General features: G+C 42.7%; 1 protein-coding gene across 2 annotated transcripts in view; it reads left to right on the plus strand.

The window, feature by feature from the left end:
- agrn (agrin) overlaps positions 1 to 18,963 on the plus strand; it is a 302,452-nt gene that overhangs the window by 200,096 nt on the left and 83,393 nt on the right. For both annotated transcript variants that reach the window (XM_049581026.1, XM_049581027.1), the window contains 3 exons: positions 4,762 to 4,986; positions 7,156 to 7,380; positions 12,934 to 13,140. In XM_049581026.1, coding sequence (XP_049436983.1) covers positions 4,762 to 4,986; positions 7,156 to 7,380; positions 12,934 to 13,140 — 657 coding nt within the window. The remainder of the gene's footprint in view (positions 1 to 4,761; positions 4,987 to 7,155; positions 7,381 to 12,933; positions 13,141 to 18,963) is intronic.

Raw genomic sequence — 18,963 nt, forward strand, 5'->3', positions numbered from 1 at the left:
AAAACACAATATTTAATTATTATTTCACTAAAGATGTCAAACTGTTTCATTTCCTATTTTGTATTTTTTTTCTCCACTGCTCTCATGCAGTATTTTCTCAACGAAATTTTAACTCAGTTCCCTCATTGGTGTTTTCCTCTCCTTCACAGTCTCTCTCTTCCTCGCTATCTTTCTTTCTCGCTTCTTCTTCTTCTTCTTCTTCTCTTGCTGGTGATAGGGGGGGGTTCTTGATTAGAACACACACTGCCAAGTCCCCCCACATCGCATCATTGCATTTGATTAGCTCCAACCCCCTGCTCCCTCCCTTATCACTACCAGCACAACAGGAAGCACCACACACACACACACACACACACACACACACACACACACGCATGCATGCACAGATACGCATGCATACATATCACAAACTCAATTGCAGACTTATCTGAACTTCATGGCTGCCTGTAAACGTGCACCGGCATATATGAACACACACAATCTTCACACTGACACACACACACATCTGGGCTGCTGCTGGTGCCGTGGCGGCAGGGCATCAGGTAAAGCCAGCATGGCGCTGACAGCTCCCTGTCCCTAATGAAGCATTAATAAAGTGCAGCACAAAACAGTGGATCAGAGAGAAGCAGAGCTCCCCACCTGCCTGGCTGTCTGCTGGCTGCCAGGGGGAGAGATGAGAGGGGAGAGGATCATCTGTAATCCCCCATCTTCCAAAACCCCTCTGCCCCACTTTTCAGGGAGACATATCCCCCCCCCCCCCCCCCCCATCCCCTGCTCTTCAGTATCGTGCTGAAGCTTCTGCACTTTTCAGTTTTCATGAGTCAAACTAAAACTCAATAAAAGACACCTCACATAATTAAACTACTATATAGTAGGACTGCTAACAGCTCTGCACCAAACTATACGGCTGGAAGTGCAAATGTTATTTTCTTTACTTTAATATGCAAATAAATGTGGTTATATTGAAAGGTTTGCAACACCTAAAGATAAACACATTTTTATGCATGCAGGAAAAACAGACTTGGAAAATAGAGAGATTCAGAGTAGTTGGCCAAAAAAAAAATACAGTTCTCAACAGATTTGGTTGGAAACTGTCTTCAAAAGTTCCTCATATCTGCAGTTCAAATAAAGTTGAAATGATGGTGTGTGCCCAGGAATCGACACAGCGCACATATTCACAATTAGGCACACAGGTAGTCCAGTCACAATACGTCTCGACTGGCAGACAATGCCGGCAGTCTGATTCAAATGAAGCAAACCTGCTGAGTGTAGATATTCCAGGAGGTGTGTCTATTCAAATGCTGCATGCCTGTGATTAGAAGAATTGGAGCAATTGTTCAGTTAAAAAAGAGCCAATCAAATCCAGCTCCAGCTGCGATTAACTGTCAGGAACGAGTCCAAAGAGAAAAATAGCTAAGGAAAAAAAAAAAAGAAAAAAAAAGCTGGATTTTAGAAAATACAGCATCTAAAATGTGAATGAAACAACATTTAGTCTCCTTTACAAGTCTATTTGAGCATACATATAGATATATAACTGAATACGCTTATAATTGGGCGCCAGAATGTTGGCCGTCCTTTGGGCCGTCCTCTCCTGTCTTCATCATGAGCTGGAGATGTCATCTCTGTTTGTGCTGGAATGCCGTTGCCTCTGTGTCACTTTGTATCTTTATCTCTGTGTCTATCTGTATCCTTATCTGCCTTTTTTTCTCATTATCCTTGCAGTCCAAACCTCACAGAGCTTTTATTCCAGTGAGGGAGACTGATCTAATTGGCAGCGAGGATCATTCTAATTTAGCGAAGCCAGCTTTGCTGACTTTTTCAGCTTTCCCCTCCTTTTTTTGCCACCTTTCACATGATAATAATGAGAAAATATAAGCGAGAACTCCCTGAAGTTTACTCTGGTGAGCGTGGGTTTTTTTTTCCTTCATGTGGGCTTGTTACACCGATCACATTCGCCCAGGCAATTTGCCTGCTTGTCTGAGTCTGAGAAGGGAGGCTTATCTGCACTAACGCCCCATCGAGGCTGCGCTTCGTATCCAAATCGGCCCCTGTTAGCATTCAAATCAGGAGCCCCCACCTCCCCTTCCTATTCTACCTAGCTCTTGTGCTCCTTACTATCGCCCCCACCCCTCTTTGCTGTCAACACGCCAGCTTCACTCGGAGGAAAAGAAGGCGAGAGAGAGAGAGAGAGAGAGAGAGAGAGAGAGAGAGAGAGAGAGAAAGCCTGGGCTATTATTTAATAAGATCAGGAAGTTTGAGGCGGATGCTGTTTACTGTCATAAAGCAAACAGGGGCTCCTCTCTGCAGGTGAAGAGGATCGCTGGGCTTCTCCCTCATCTTCATCCTCTTCCTCGATAGCTGTGACTGCCGCCCCCACCTTAACAACCACCATTTTACGGAAACTGTAAAGCTCCCTGACAAGGTGCCTCTCCTTGTCAGGACACCTCCTCCCATTCTCAACAGCAGGTGCATCAAAACAGCATGGCTGAAGGTTATTTCTGTTAGTACTGTACGCTACATAACAAATACTATTTTATAAGTGCAAGTTGTGTAGCAAGTGTAGCTTGTGTGTAATTACTGTTGCTGTGATTTAACATGACCTTTTACCTGCTCTGCCAGATACAACGAGGTCATTACTGCAGCGCTGTTTTCCACAGGCCATCAGTGTCTCATTGTTCATATTATTATACTGAAATTAGAGGCCAAGTGTCCCAATCACTATCTAGTCCACATTGACTGCCATTAAGCCACCATTGCTGGCTCTCAATGACTTATGATTAATACTTATGATTTCAGTGAGCTGTTTCCTGTCAGTCTTCTTTAGTTAGAGCTGTAATTTAGCACTTTATTTTGAATTTACTTTTGAGGTGTCTTTGTCATAAATTAGGTCTGGAGTCAGTTCCAGCTGCAACACAGCACAAATATAAAATGAGAAAAAAAAGTGTTCGTTAACGAGTCTCACGCACCGAACCTCAAAAAGGACTTGACAGGAGAGAGCGGCAAAAGAAAGAGGGAAGGAAAATGTGTCATGAAGATGAGGAAGGCGAGGTGGGGGGGTATCCTTTGATCAAAAGCACTCCTCGTAGCACTCCTGTCTCCTTACACATCCATAATATATCTCTGCAGGCATTCCAGTCTCTTATTAACAAGGCAGTGCCATTCACATCCTGAAGCAGGGTATTGGGTTTTCAAAAAACAAAAAACTGAAACACATACCTTTATTGTCTTTTCTTCAGAAGTGGTGAAAGACAAAACAAAACAAAATGCATAGCAAAGAATTTGTGATTCAATATATGCACTCTCCCTTTAAATTAAATCTGTTCATGTTGGTTGTAACAAAAGAGGGGATAATATCAGACATGGGTAAATATTTATTCTAAAAGTGGAAGGCTTAGGAAATGAGAGGGCTGCCGACGTTCTGCTTCTCTCTCACGGGAGAGTATGTTTGTCCATGACAGTCATAAATATGTATCATGTAGTGAGATGACAGCGATTGTAATCTGATGCCCGCCTTTTGTCGAGCATATGAAACCCAAGAAAGGGCCCCCATCAGTGGCGAACGCAGGCAAAATTAAAAGCTGCACCCTGTCCTATCATTGGAATGAGTCACTCAGCGACAAGTGGCACGCTGTTTAATTAGAGTGGAAACAAAGTCCTCAGGGGGGGGAATACCTCTCCCCCCCTTCCACCCCCCCTTTCTCTCTCTCTCGGTCTCATTTGTGGAAAGGTAAATATTCAGAGGGTCGCTTTTCAGCCGTAGCGATTAAAGCATGCTCGAGCATAGCAATACAGAATGTGTTGTGAATGCAAAGCTCCTAAATCAATTCGTGCTGTGCTGCGAAATGAAACGCAACTTGTTTGTACGAGCAGACAGCTGTGGCAGTGCGTCCTTACCCAGGGGTGTCAAGTAGTTCTTCAAACCCAGAATAACTGTGCCGGGCTTCCAAAAGTGCAACAGCAGCCACTTAAATAAGGTGGCCTGTCATCCAGGATGCACTTCAGTGTACAGTAGCAGTGTGTGTCCCGGAGTACAGCTGGTTGACAGGTGTATTCTTAAATGTAAAAACCTCTCTGCTTTTGACCATGGACTGTATGAAATAATGGAAGTAGCCACCTTGATGTCCCCCATTGATTTTTTGGACTCTTGTTTTGAAGCCACAAGTTTGGCATTTCAGTCTTTGCCATCTTGGATATTTGGAGCCAGAAGAGGAGAGCTAATTTTAATGCTAACTTCTAGACTAGTGAACTACCCTGTTTTTTTTGCTATTTTTCACTAACCAAAAACTTAAAAACGTGAAAACAGAATGTACCTACTGGAAAAAGTGAATGTCCAGGTCTTTAGAGGGCCTTTAAGTACAACAAAATGCTAAACAAGACTTTTTTAAGGGACCAAATCATTGAAATGAACAGTCATGACCTAAAAACCCACTGAAATAGCGGCAGCTACGGCTTTTCCTATACCTTGCGAATCTGGGGTTATGCCAAAGTTACAGAAACTAACTTGTCGTGGTAGCAACTTTTAGTCACTCAAAGCAACCAAACGGATGAGTTATATAAATCCCCTGTACAGTTGTCATGAAGGGGGAAATGTTTAAAACTTGTTGGTTTCTGTTGTAAAGTTGGGCATTTTAACATGGTGGTCAGTGGGGATTGACTCGACCTTTGAGCCAGCCTCAAGTGGCTGTTTGAGGAACTGCAGTTTTTGGCACTTGCCACTTGCTTTTAACTAAACCTTGTTTTCATGTGTGTCCCTGCCTACAGCTTTGAAGGACCCTTGCACTGAGGTGACCTGCAGCTACGGGAGCACCTGCGTACAGTCCTCAGATGGCTTGTCAGCTAAATGCATGTGCCCCCTCGACTGCGAGGGCAAGCCCGTGCAGACAGTCTGTGGCAGTGACGGAAAGGACTACCGCAATGAGTGTGAGCTCCATCAGCACGCCTGCAAGAACCAGAAGAACATACGAATGCAATACCAGGGGCACTGCGGTGAGCTCTCTCTCCTCGTGTTTACACATCAGGATTCTTTTATTATTCATTTAGTGTATTTAGTGTCCAGAAAAAAGATGAAAAGTGGGCATCACAGCCCAAGATACCGTCTTAATGTGTTTGATGATATATTAGATTTACAATGACATAAGCAAGGGAAAAGCTGAAAACTCACATTTGAGATGGTGGAATCAGCTCATTTTTGACATTTAGCTTGATAAATGACTCGAATGACTACTTTTGTTTCTCTCTGCAGTCTCTGCTCCTCTCTTTTCTTCTCCCTGCTCTGTTTACTACCTCTGGCTTTTGTTGTTCTTCCTTCACATACTCCACTTACTTACGGCGCGCCTCTGCTAATTCTCATTTTTCATTCAGGTTGCTTTGCTTCACACAGGTACTCCTGCGGTGCGAATTGTTGTTTTCTCTAAGTAGGTCTTCAGAGCTGTCGTTTTCGTCAGGCCCGGCTTTTTCGCTCATCCTTGTTATCATCAGGCGATAGTTGTTTACTCCCAAGGCGCTCAACTTTGAGGTTTATTTTGTTTGTTTTGAGCCAGATGGAGGGAAAGAAAAGCAGACACAAGCTCTGTCTCTTAGCAGCGGGAGCCTCGGGGAGACAGAGCAGGGTGGCGGGGAAAGAGAGATGGATGTGCAGGTCCGCCAGCGGAAGGTTGGTCATATAAATCCAGCCTGAGACGGCCAAAATGACCTGAGTTGCCCCGTCCTCCCTGGGGAGGGCCAGGGCTCAGGGGACCAGTCGGCACTGATGGTCCTCTAAATCTTCGTACAGCCATTTCATCTAAAGCCTTGGCTATTTCAAGTTGCTAGCCCTAGCCAGACAAATGCAGCTGATTTATCCACGCTGCTAGTTTTTGCAGCAAACAGGCCATTCTTTTTGTAATTACCCTCCTTGCTCAGCTAGAGGAAAGCATGGATCCTGGAAGCTGTTCTTCTCAGTTAATGGGAGGTAATGGTCTTTCTCTCAGATAATGGTCTGGCTGGCGGGTGAAGCACTGTGTTATGCAGAGACGCTGCATGCATTACGATAAACCCCCTGTTTGCTTGGTTGCTAGTCTCTGCAAGCCTTTGCATTGTGCTGATAGAAAACAATCTGAGGCCTGGCCAGAGCTTGCCGTGGTCACTCCGCCTCCCAGCCCTCCGTAGCCAAAGCACTCTGTCCCTTTTTATGTTCATGCATTGTCACTCTTTGTATCCCTGCCAGAGGTCTTTGGAAACCATTTCCCCTTATTTTCATTCTCTTTCTCTTCCTCCATACTCCTTTCCTGATGATAGGGTGTTTCATCCTCGGTGTGTTTTGAATGACTCGCCGGCAGCTTGGCAGTGATTTGATATGTCACGGTGCTACATAAATCCTTTGTCTTCCCACATGCTGAAAGCGTGGCGGACAGGATAAAGCTCGGGCTCCTGTTTCAAGGAGTAACACCCCCCGTCCCACACATCCACAAACCAATTCCATTATGATCACGGACTGATACGGCCGAGCGTGCCAGACCAACGCTCCCCTGGAAGAAGGGAGGTGCCAGGGAGCAAATCAAACGGACCGTCTCTTCATCCATTTCCTTGTCTCCCCCTTCACATCCAAGGTCCCACTCTAAGCTGCTCTCAGCTGCTGGGCCACTGATAATATCTGTGGAGCAGCAGTGATGGAGGATCATGTCTCCTCTTTCCTTTCATAGTCTTCTCCTTTCTCTTCTCTTCTCTTCTCTTCTCTTCTCTTCTCTTCTCTTCTCTTCTCTTCTCTTCTCTCTTAATTTACTCGACAAACAAAGCTTAATGCATTCAGCCTATTCTGAGATGATTATTTTGCCTAAAAAAACATTACATGATTGTTGTTTACTGCAATTTAAAAACAAGCTCACCGGAACTTTGAACTTTGGAAGGAATTTAACAGTTGCCAGTTTTGAGGCAATTAAGCCAGGACACATGGTATCTTGTTGTATTTGAATGTGTGTTTTTCTTTTGCCAAGGTATTGTTGTTTATTTTTCCACAGAGGACCAAAAGATGGACAAAGATGTTTTTGATTAAAGCTTTCTTGTTCAGTCCCCCAGGGTCTAATTAACATAAACAGATTTTTAAACGTTATCTCACAACAAAATTGTTCTACTGCTGTACTGTGGTACATATTCATGAAAGAGGTTGTGTCTCCACAGACCCATGTAAAGACAGTGAGAACAGTCTGAGCACCATGTGCCGGGTGGAGGCTCTCACCCGCCAGCCCCTCATCTTTGGCCTGCCAGAGTCGTGCCCCCCAGGTAATGAGCCTCTGTGTGCCAGCGACGGCCAGACCTACGCCAGCGAGTGCGCCATGACAGCAACTGGCATGCAGAAAGGCATCAAGCTCAGGAAGATCCACGCGGGACGATGCAGAAGGCTAGGTAAGCGCAGATAGGGTGAGCTCCCTTGCCAATAGCAGGCACTAAAAAGGTACTGTGGTGAGAGTCAAGCAAGTCAAGTTGAGCCACTGCTATAAGTCAAGCACGACAAGTCAAATCATTGATCAGGTCAAGCAAATCACAAGTGAGGTGAATGTTGGCTTTCTAGCTAAAAATTACCTAAATGGACTCATTCCTGTACCTTGCTTTGTGGGTTTTGTAGTGACGGATTAAGTTGGATGTGTGATGCTCATGTCATTAATTTTTGAGCTGTGAACCTTGCATACCGCTGTTCTATTCACACTGCCATCCTCGACAACATAATCCTTGAATCCAGAGTTTCTTACTTCTGGACTAGCCAGGTTTGCACACATTGCACTAGAAATCCACTAATCAGGTTTCAAAAACAAAACGTAACTTCTCAATATCTAGATTTATGCAAATATTCATTAAAAAATTCATTAATGTATGAATGAAGTCAAAGGACAAGTCATGTGACTCAAGTCCCAAACCTTTGCTAAAAACTTAAGGGTGAGAAAGAAAGTAAGTAATTTCAGTGAATGCAACATTCAGTGGGGATTTGTCCTTGCTGCGACTCACAAATAATTAAAAATGACACATAACACACAGAACATATTGGATTTAAAAACTATGCTATTATGAGCAGCTTAAGAAAAACCTCCTAGTTTGCTGGTGGGTAAATATTAAAGGAAATAGGGGAAAGTACGCACTTTTTATTCCTATGCCCCACAACAGCTCCTTGATGATGTCCTTCTTGTGGTTTTTTCCGGACTTTCCCTTGTTGTTGTAGCTGTGACTTTTCTTTGCTGTGGCCACAACCAGCTTAATACTTGCCATAACATTATACAGCCCATAATTGTCCTTGATTCATTTTTTTATAACCCACTGTTCCACCTGCAGCACTGTTGAATGTTCATGGACGGGTAGTGAAAAGCTAAATAAAAATGTTTTATATGTTGATATGTAGTGAAAGATGAGACTTTATAGTCATTTTCAAAAAGAATGCCCTGCTGTAAAAATAATCCAGGTACAGTGCTCAGGAGAGAACACACCAATTACCTTCATATTAGTACAAAGCACTGGCACTCTAACAATGTAAAACATTCTCATCACAAGGGTCAGCTCAACAGAAATAGTCAGGATGGTTTTAAAGGGTTAAACAAAGCAAAACAGTCATGAAACATCTGCATCACCTTGCCATATATGCAAGCATTCACATAGTTCACATGCTTCCATTCTAAAATTTGAACAGCTGTAGGTGAGCTAGCTTTAGGATCAAACCCTGTAACTGTGCTTTAGTAAATAATGGTACAGAGATAAATGACTCTGAGGTCTCGGGGTCTGTACTGTATCCATGCTAGCAGTAGCCTCTTCCAGCCTGATAAGAGCCTCCAGGGCTGTTATCTGTGCTATTAGAACAGGGGCTTTAAGCCTTAGTCAACAAAGAGCTGTCAGCTTTTACTGTACGTCTGATAGCCATCGGAGGAAATCCAATTTTCCCGCTGTGTTGTCGGCAGGGGCCTCGCAAGAGCCACAGTCGTGTTGGCTTACAGCAGTGATGTGCGGAGACCCCCACCCATGTACTGAGACCCCTGACAACACCAAAGACAAGAATAGATCACTGCATGACGCCCTTTGGTACAGTCAACAATGAAGGCTGATACACACTTCTTTGACACACCCTGCTTCTCCCGTTCGCTCAGCTTGACAGCCTGATGGAGGACTGTGAGGGCTTAAAATTGCACAAATCCCGGTCTGAGTAGCGTTATGAGTTTGTGTTTGCGTGTCAGTGTGTGTGTGTGTGTGTGTCTGCGTGTGCGCACAGATATATGTGTGTGTGAGCAAGTGGATGAACGCCTTTTTTTCCTTTTCTGCTGTGCGTTTTTCAAATGAAAGAATAATTCAATTTGAAACAGAGATCCATGAAATCATATCCTTAAGCAAATTACAAATTGGTATCTAATGAAAATGGCCATTTCGACTTGTAACCATGACATTGCACATCCTTGTAGCCCTCTCACTCAGATACAGCAGCGATGTAATTAAGTGTGGCATGACAGGCTTTTAAAGAAAGACGAAGACGGAATTGAATTGCTGTACAAATTTGATCCACTGATCAGGAATGAAATAAATTCGAAGCCTGGCGAGCGCCTGCAGAACAGAGGCCTGCTTCAAATTGGATTTTCTCACTTCAATGGCAAATTTGCCATTTTACATTACCAGTGTTTCTTTCTTTTTTCCTAATTTCCGTAGTAGATTTCTGCTTAGTGAGTCAAAATGTAATGAATATAATGGTTTAGACTTTAGCTTGACCCTAAAATAAAATTCTTGAGTATGAGTTCCATAATTTTATTAAAGTTACTGGGGAACTTTTATCATTAAAGTTAGATGGGAGCATGGCAAGCCTGAGCTCCAGTCAGTTGTCAAGGGTTACATCACCAAAAAACGTAACAGCAGCCAATCACAGTGTTATTAAGTGGGGGATTTTTGACTTGGATATTAATAAAAGTCACAGGGAACGTAAGAAAAAAAAGCACCTTTCTGAATGGAAATAGAAATGATATCTTCCTGACCCTACTAAAGTAATGTATTTCAATAAAATCTAATATTTTCACTTTTTCATGATCCAATCTCATGTGGTAAGAGCAATCATTTCTGCCACAATAGTGAATTACTCTCCCAGCTTCAAAGAATTCACCTCAAGTTCACCACAAAACATGACTGATACTTTTCTAAAAATGAAGCAAACAAATTAGGTGCTTTTTTTCCCAAGCACCAATGGTATAATTTATTCATTCACATTTGTAATTTGGTCTGTGGTTAATACAAGCTCAAAAGACTTAAACGTTTGGTTTAACAACATGAAATGTCAGCAAATACCCAACTTGTGATTTTTGAGGCTTTTATGTGTCTTAAAATGGCAGATTCTAACAAGTGGCTTAATGAGACTACAGAGCATCATAACCCTGATCACAGCTGTACAGCTTTGTTGTGGCGGCGACGTTGAGGTCATGTGACTGTGTTGTAGTTTGTTTAAAGCCTAATGTTAGCTTTTTACTTAAGGCGATTGCATTTAGGCTTCAAAAATCATGTCAGTGGTGTGTGTTTGTGAAGATTATCTTGCTGAACAAAATGTGTTGGTATCATAAATGTGTGTTTGCCACAGAGGTTATTTTTCAAAATTCAATGGAAAAATTGCATTGGCTTTTTGACAAGGCAGCCAAGGTGATACTGATTTCTGTGTCAGCCTACAAAAAAAATGTAATCTCTGCAGCACTCTATAAAGGTACTCTTTTTAGTGTGACTAGCTTTGTATCAGCCTGCCTGCAATCTAGGGGTGGGAATTACAGAGTAACTCACAATATAATACTATCATAATAACGATGGTATCACAATAAGGCGATTGTACGATACTTGATACTTGTCCATGATTCATTATGTTTATGTGTAACTGACGAAGAAAAAATAGCCCTAAGAAGGAAACAAAACAGGAATTATGTGTGTATTCACAACATTGTAGTGTCAGTTTTAACAGAATTGGACAACTGAGATGAAACAATGTACAGAAAAGTGCATAGAGTTTTAGTTTAGTGCCTTTTAACACACACATTGTAGGCTGACTGCCAGTGGTGGTAGTGTTAAACATTTTCTCCATGATGCAATTAGGATGATGACAAATCAGGTGGCTGTGCATGTTAATTGTGTTGCATATGTACTTTACTTTCAAGGGACAGTGGCCCAGACACTTAAATGATGACAGTCCCTCTCTGATTTGTTGTTCTCTGCTGTCCGCTCTGTTTGCCGTTTTCCCCTTGTGAGTGTCTTTTTCACCACAGTTAGTTAACTTCCATTCACTTTACCACCATTCATTTGCTAAGCGCCACCACAAGGACTCATGAAGTAGTGACTCTGGTAAGTCGAATTGGCAGGGTAATCCATTTAGAGTGCATACATGCTTTAATATAAATATTGATATTAGGCACCACAGTGCATCCATAACGTATCGCAAGAGGAAGTAACAACACATATTCCTATACTGATTTTTTTCCCCACTCCTACTGCAGTCTGGTGGCTGATCTGTTTGGCTTGTATTGGATTTAAATTAATTTGTGCAATCTTACATTTTTACTCTTATTTAAATGTAATTGAATTGATTTATAATTTTGTGTATTATAGAAGTGAATAGTCCCTTACACAGATCAACAACAACATTAAAACCACTGGTGGGTGAAGTGATTAACATTGATCATCTCATTACAATACACTGTTTTACTGGGAAGCCTTGGGTCCTGGCATTCATGTGGATGTCACTTGACAGGCACCACCCACCCAAAAATTGTTGTAGGCGGGGACACCCTTTCGTGGCAATGGCCCTCCCCGATGGCAGTGCACCCCCCCCCACCCCCCAGCAGGACAGTGTGCCATGCTACACAGCAAAAGCTGCTCAGGAATGGCCCGAGGAATGTGACAAAGAGCTCAAAGCATCAATCTGTCCTCCCAGATCCCAGTCTGATCAAACATCAGTGGGACATGCCGGTACCTCTCCTGACAACCCACAGGACTCCAAGGATCTGTCATCAACACCCCAGTGCCAGACCCAACAGGACACCTGTGTTCATGCCTAGATAGTTCAAAGCCAAGTCTGATCCAAGGAGGCCCTACTGTGGATCTGGGGTACCTCTGGGGTACCAGCACATCCCACGAATGCTTGACAAAATTGGGATCTGGAAAAATTTGAAGGCCAGGTTGATGCTTTGAACTCTCTCTCTTTCTCAGGCCATTCCTGGGCAGTTCTTGCCATTGGGGAGTGCCATTTTCATGAAGAGGGGGTACATGGTCTTAAACAGTGTTTGGGTGGGTGGTGTGTGTCAAAAGGCATCCACATGAATGCCATGACCAGAGGTTTCCCCACAGAACATTGCACTATAACAAGATAATCAGTGTTATTCACTTTACCTGCTTTTATTTGAAATGTTTAGGCTGATCGGTTTAGATTCTTCTTAGAATGACTATTGATTGTTTTAATACCACACTAATTAACCTGTAATGTGCATGCAATGTACCGGTAATCATTTCTTGTAAGTAGTTAAAACAATTCCTGTCTTCCTGAAAAAGGCTCAACCTCTGCTGTCGAAAGAACAGCTTTTACACGCGCTACCAGTGGCATCGGTCCACCCTGACATGTAATTACTTGTTTGGATGAAAACTGATTTATTCCCCCACGGTTGGACCTGTGGTGTCACGCAGCAGGAAGAACAATCAGTTTAACACTTTAGCTAGCTTGAAATGTTGTTTTTCTACGCTTGCTGAGTACTTCCGTTGTCTTTGGCTTTCCTCTATGGTGATCAGTCTTTCACACTGTTGCAAAATTGGCAGTTAGAAAAAATAACCTTATCAGTGTTTATACAGATGGGTGACAAATTAAAGGAAAAATCTGAAGAGTTTGGCTTAGGTTACCTTGAAATATTCCCAAGGAGGTATAGACAATTCACAGATGCTAGATTCATTCCTTTCCCCCCTATCTCCTTCTTCCAGAGGACTGTCAGGAGGAATGTCTCTTCAACGCTGTGTGTCTGGTGGAACAGCTGAATGCCCGCTGCTCCTGCGATCCCATCGAGTGCGACGGCACTTACAAGCCCGTGTGCGGCAAGGACGGCCGCACCTACACCAATGACTGCATGAGACGCAAGGCGGAGTGTCTGAGCAGGACCCTCATCTCCATCAAGCACCAAGGGCCCTGTGGTGAGTGGAGCAGGAGGATGGGAAAGAGAAGCTTTTACAGGGACTAATGCTGTTTCCTCTCAAGCCTTCTCTGTCTCTCTCTGCTAATTTTATTGCATATTCAATGTGTTTTTCCCTCTCTATCTTCTAGGCTAACTGTATGTACTTTGAACTTTGCTGAAAAGTGTCTGAAATGGTTTGGTGATGCTCTCTGAAGGGGGGGTCAGGGTAACTCAAACCGACAGGACTTGTGTGCCTTTCTTATAAAAAGCCGTGCCTTCACTTCTCCACTCGTTCACCTCCCATCCATCTCCTCATCCCTGACACGCTTCATCCCTCCATCTCAAACACGCAACCAAAATGAAACGCCACCTTCATGTTTCTTTCATCTGCTCTCTGTCTTCTACTCCGTCACTACTGCCAGTCTTCCACTTCGGTGGCTTTTGTCGTTTTTTTTTCCTCTCCTCTGTCTTTGTCTCTTTGTCTTGTGTGTTGCTCTTTCTTGTATAAAAAAAAGCTATTCTTTCTTGTTTCAGTGCGTCAGTCAGTCTGTCTGTCTGTCTTTGTCCATGTGGTCGTCTTCCTGGCTGTCTGGCTGCAAATGGGAAATGGGGTCACCCAGTGGTTGACCTCATCAGGTGGACTCTGGGAGGTGAAGCCCTTCCCCTCGCTCCAAAAGGACCTAACAGGAGGGGTCTTGTACCACTGTCTTTTTCTTCTCACTCCTTCTGTCTCTTTGTGTCATTAATGTCCTCTCCTTGTGTTTATCCTCCTGCAAAGATGTGATCCATGAGGTTGGAGAAGTCTTCCTCTCTCCCTGCTCTCTGTTCTATTTCCTGTTTAACTAAAAAAACAGCCTCTCCTGTTCCTACCTGCCTAACCACTGCTCACCTCTGACTCCTCTCTTTCTGCATGCAGTAGTGCACGTCAGCTCCTGACCTCACTGCCTCCCGAGCAATCCCTCTCTCTCCATCATCTCATCAAAGCTCGCAACTACCCGATGAATGCACAAAGCTCTGGGTTTTTTTTTAAAGAATTTCTGAGGATAAAAGCTACACTAGGGTCAGAGTTCGACTGCATTCAATGGAATCTTTTGAAATTCCTTATATGTGATCTTTTTAGGTTTAGAGTAAGTCGAAATCAGCTTTGCTATAACTTAACTTAACTTAAAATTTTGTTGAAATCTTGGACCACCTGTAACTGCGCTTCCCACTTGCCAGAATAAATGGTTGCATTTTACATTTCTGCAAATATGTTATATTTGTACATTCTTATGTAGCGGATACATTGAAATTTTATGTTTCAACAACACTGTGGTTACATGTGGTTAGGTTATGGCACAAAAACCACTTGCTTATGGTTAGGAAAGATCATGTTTCGGCTTGAAATACCCAGTTTTGGGGGCACAATCCCCGCTGTAAAAAAGCAATGTCTCAGTAAAAGACAACTGGTTTTCATGCCACTATCCCTGGTGGAAATACAGCAATTGGTTGCTAAAACAAACCTCATTTGGTGGCTAAAATGCCACTGGAGGACACAGTTTGTTGCTTGGTTTGCAGGTCTTGAACAGTGGTCTGCAGCTTGACAAACGTCTTGCCTAAATGCCACGCTATCCACTATCCCTGATGTAGCAATGATATTGTAGGGCTGACTACTGGTGTTTTCAAGGTGATATTTTTTTTTAATACTCATCAGTAATGTGGGTATAATGACTAATTGGGTGAAGGCAAATAATAGAACAGCTAGAACAATCTGGTAAGTTCAAATAATAACATCATTTTACTGTGATGCAGCCTTTACAACCAGGAGAAGACAACACCTACAGTATGACAATATCCAAAATCTAAGACAATGTTTAGTCTTATATCATGATACTGATATGATGCAGACCTACTACACTAATGCAAATGTGTCAATTTGACAGAAATGATAAAATGTAAAAAAAAAAAAAAAAAAAAAAAGTTGTCAGAATTTCTTGTGACAGTTTCACAGTAAATATCAGATTCATCCAAATCATATGCATTTTCCATCCCAGCATATTTTCTGAGGGTGATTGTTTTTTTTTAATATTGATTGTTTTTTCCTGTCAAAGTTTATTTTTTTAAAGAATGCCCTTAAACATGTACATATTTTTTAAAGATGACTTTAATCTGGCTCACTCCCCCCTCCACCAGTATCTTAACAACCCATTTTTGACACTGATCTGTGCTGTGATCTGTGTCACCTTTTGACTCAGGTCTACTTCCTTATTTGATCCATGAGCAAAAATCTGTATTTGTTCTACATGTATACTATAAGGCATGGCATAAACAGTTTTGGTTTTAGGGCCAAATGCCTCTCTAGTGATTCCTGAAGGTGATGTGAATGCCTCATTTTATGTGAATCTCCTGCTGAATCAAAAGCATCTTTGTTGTTTCCCGTCGTAACCCGGTAACCCAGCATGCACAATAAAGCCAGAGCAAACTGCTCATGCTGCTCAGTGTCACACTGCCTCAATCAACAAATCCGCACAGCAGACACATTGTATTATTTTGTCCAGAGTTGCTGTCCACATTTTCATTGCTGTTGTGACAGAGGCCGATAAAAACGAGAGAGATCTGTCCATCCCCCAGGCATTTGGGTGGAGCTGAATACCAAAGTTATCTCCAGTTGTCAGCATCGGGAGGCAAGCAGCACTCATTAGCATTATTCGGCCGTGTGAGCTGTGCATAAATTAATGGCAGTGCGAGCTCTTATGTGTTTTGCTCTGTTTCATTATTTCTGGCAAATGGTGTCTCAGTACCAACCCCCCACCCTAGTCCCCCTCCCTCATTTGTTTAGTTATTTTACTTTCTTTCTCTCTCTCTTCATCCTTCCTCTCTTCCCCTGCGCATCGCAGCCGTCAGCAACTGGTAGTATGTTTCTTTAATGCATTTTTATTGACATTTGCATATTTTTCAAAACAGAGCGCCACAAACGCCCTCCCCGATTCAGTTTTAATTAAACATCAAAAGAGGCGAGCGTAGGTGCCCACAGAGACTGTTGGTTTAGTCAGACAGATGATATGCATGCAAGGAGTGTGTGTGTGTTTGTGTTTGTGTGTGTGTGTGTGTGTCCATGCACATGTTAGAACCTTCTTTCTGTCTTTCTGTCTTCCCTTTCTGTCCCTCATGTCCTTTCAGTGTTACTGCCAGTGTGTTAGTAGGACTGAGTCCGGATTATGTAGAGGTCCCTCTCTGTGTAATAGCACCGCCCCAAAGACTTAAGATACACATAAGCCTTACACACACCCAAGGGCTGCATGCAGTGTGTGTGTGCGTGTTTGTGTGTTTGTGTGTGTGTTTCTGTATTCCAAAAAGGCTGCCTTGTCTGAGATCGATCAATAGCCCGCACTGATCACGCGACAGGAACACACACTGTATACAGTATGAGACACACACTCCCATTGTGCTCTTCTCTGCTTTTGCTCTGGCAGTGACTGGCAGTGTCAAAAGAAGCCTGCACAATGACCGCTGTGTGATCGTGGTCCACTCACACTGATTCAAGGCTTTAGACAAAGCTCCATGCATCTGAAAAGGAAGAGTTTGATCTATTAGATTATCATTATTTGATAAATAATGATCTCCATCCCCGTTTCATTGGCTGAGTGGTGCGTTGGGGCTGGGTGATCGATCGCCCCTGCCAGCTGTCAAACGAATGAAATGCTCCTGGTCTGGCACTGTCGTAAATCTTGTTTCATGTGGGTGACGGCGCCTAATGTCACCCCTCCCATGTCGGTGCTTGCCTCCACAAAGAAACGGTCATGCAAAGAACCCACATGTCCATAATGTCCTAACTGCTGTCCTCCCCAGAACAATTTGATTGATATCTTAAGCTCATCACTTTAGAGATTGAGACACCACGTGGCATTTAGTTGATTAACTTACGTCCAGGTGGAGTCACAAATCTTCTAGACGTCCAAGAACATGTGAGCATAACTGTGAAGGATTTTCTGGAAGTGAATCAGAGCTGGCTGCTGGGAAGGAGGGTGAATTGGTCTGCAGCCTTGGATTTTGCGATAGAATATGAGAGCCCTGTGACATGTGAGGAAGAAATGATGTTTGTCATCATCACAGAAGGAGATGAGATCACACAGCCAGTCACAAATCCACTATTAGTATTGTCAGTTCTGTTTTCTTTACTCTGGACTTTATTCTCATCATGTTTGCTATCATGATGATTACACTGGAATTTTCATAGCTGACTTCAATATAGAGCTCTTAAAGTACCATGTTGCTGTTCTCCAATACCCACACACACAAACTGATTAAAACATCATTTTAACCTCACAAGACAAAAGAACCTGCCATCATGCAGAATCTGAATAATATGCAAGAAATATCTGCTGCGATTAATTCATAATTGACTGTAATTCCATGCAGATGGTTTCAATTGGACGTTTCACAGCATGGAACACACAAGCGTATTTTTAGGCCAAAGCATCAAAGTCCTGTTTTTCCTCTTCCTTCCCATATGATGTCAGCACAGCAGGGCACCAGCACACACTAAACAAGGAAGAGCATGTGCAGCATTGGACATTGTTGCAGATATATATTTAGAGGAACAAGCATTGGAGGTACATTGGCACCCTGATGTTTTCACAGGCTTTTGTTCTTTCTTGCTTTTTTTTTTAGTCTATTTTGTTTTCCATACAACTTATTGGTCAGTTTTTTTAGCGCCATCATCAGTCCAGCATTTTAGGCCATTAACAGTTTTGCAGTCTCCCTGCAATATTGGGTTGCTCCAGCTACTCTTTGAATATTCCCCCAGCATACAACAAGCTGTTATGTTTGGTGTGGTCATAGCAAAAAGGGTTATCCTGAGAGAGTGGACATCAGTTTCCTCTTCGTGCTTTAAAAAAATGGCTAAATGACATGGTTTCTCGTCTGTACCTTGAATACATTGGGCATACCCAGTCCAATGCCCACCCCAAGTTTCTTAGAAGGGAGAGATGTAACTTTGGGAACTGATTGTATCAGACTGTCCTGTATCTTAGTGCTCAGATTTCTAACTTTCATCTTGGCCCTTCCTCGACTTCTCTTGGTCCTGGTTTCATGGAATCTATTTCTGATGCACCATCCAATTGGGGACATTTCAGCCATAGTGCAGACTGACAGGCATATGTGCAGTTTTTCTGTGAGCTGACAGTTTGTCTTATTGCATTATACTCTGTTGAGTGTATTTCTCCTTTTTTTTGTGTGTTGTAAAAAGAAAAGGAAAACTTTTCTAAATAAATTACGGAAAAAAAAGCAACTATGGGATGCCTTTAAAAAGGCTGTTGTAAAAGTTATTCTGAAAGCCTCACATAGACTTCCACTGAGGAGTGAAAAGTTTTTCAAAATAATTATGAGCCTTAAAAATCTGTTTACTCAATATTAGAGACTTCTTTTATAATTAAAGTGTTTAATTAAAACTTTTTTTTGTCTTGGCCCAAGTTATATCACTGCTTTGTTCCTGCCCAGATGGTTTTTTCCTGCAGCCCCTTTAAGTCGAGCTATTTCAGTGCATACTCAGTAGTGCTTTGAATCAGTGGAAACAGGGGTGTGAGGTGGCTCACCACAACTCCCTGGAGCCTGTTGATGTACTGGCCTCACGTCTGGTAGTAGTAGAATAGGAAGTGGAGAGTTTCTAAATTGGTAGTTAGGCTGTTCATAAAAAAGAAATACAAGCAAAGTGTGGCTTTTGAGAGCATAGACGAGGATAATTCTGTAAAACCACTGAAACACACACAGTTTGAGAGGAACACGTTGGCAGGCAAAGTAGGAGTGAACAAATGAAAGAGCTAGTTTTGCGGACAGAAATTCTTTATCCACAGCTCTTTTGTCA

This window comes from Epinephelus fuscoguttatus, linkage group LG7 (genome assembly GCF_011397635.1).
Source record: "Epinephelus fuscoguttatus linkage group LG7, E.fuscoguttatus.final_Chr_v1".
Classification (NCBI taxonomy): Eukaryota; Metazoa; Chordata; class Actinopteri; order Perciformes; family Serranidae; genus Epinephelus; species Epinephelus fuscoguttatus.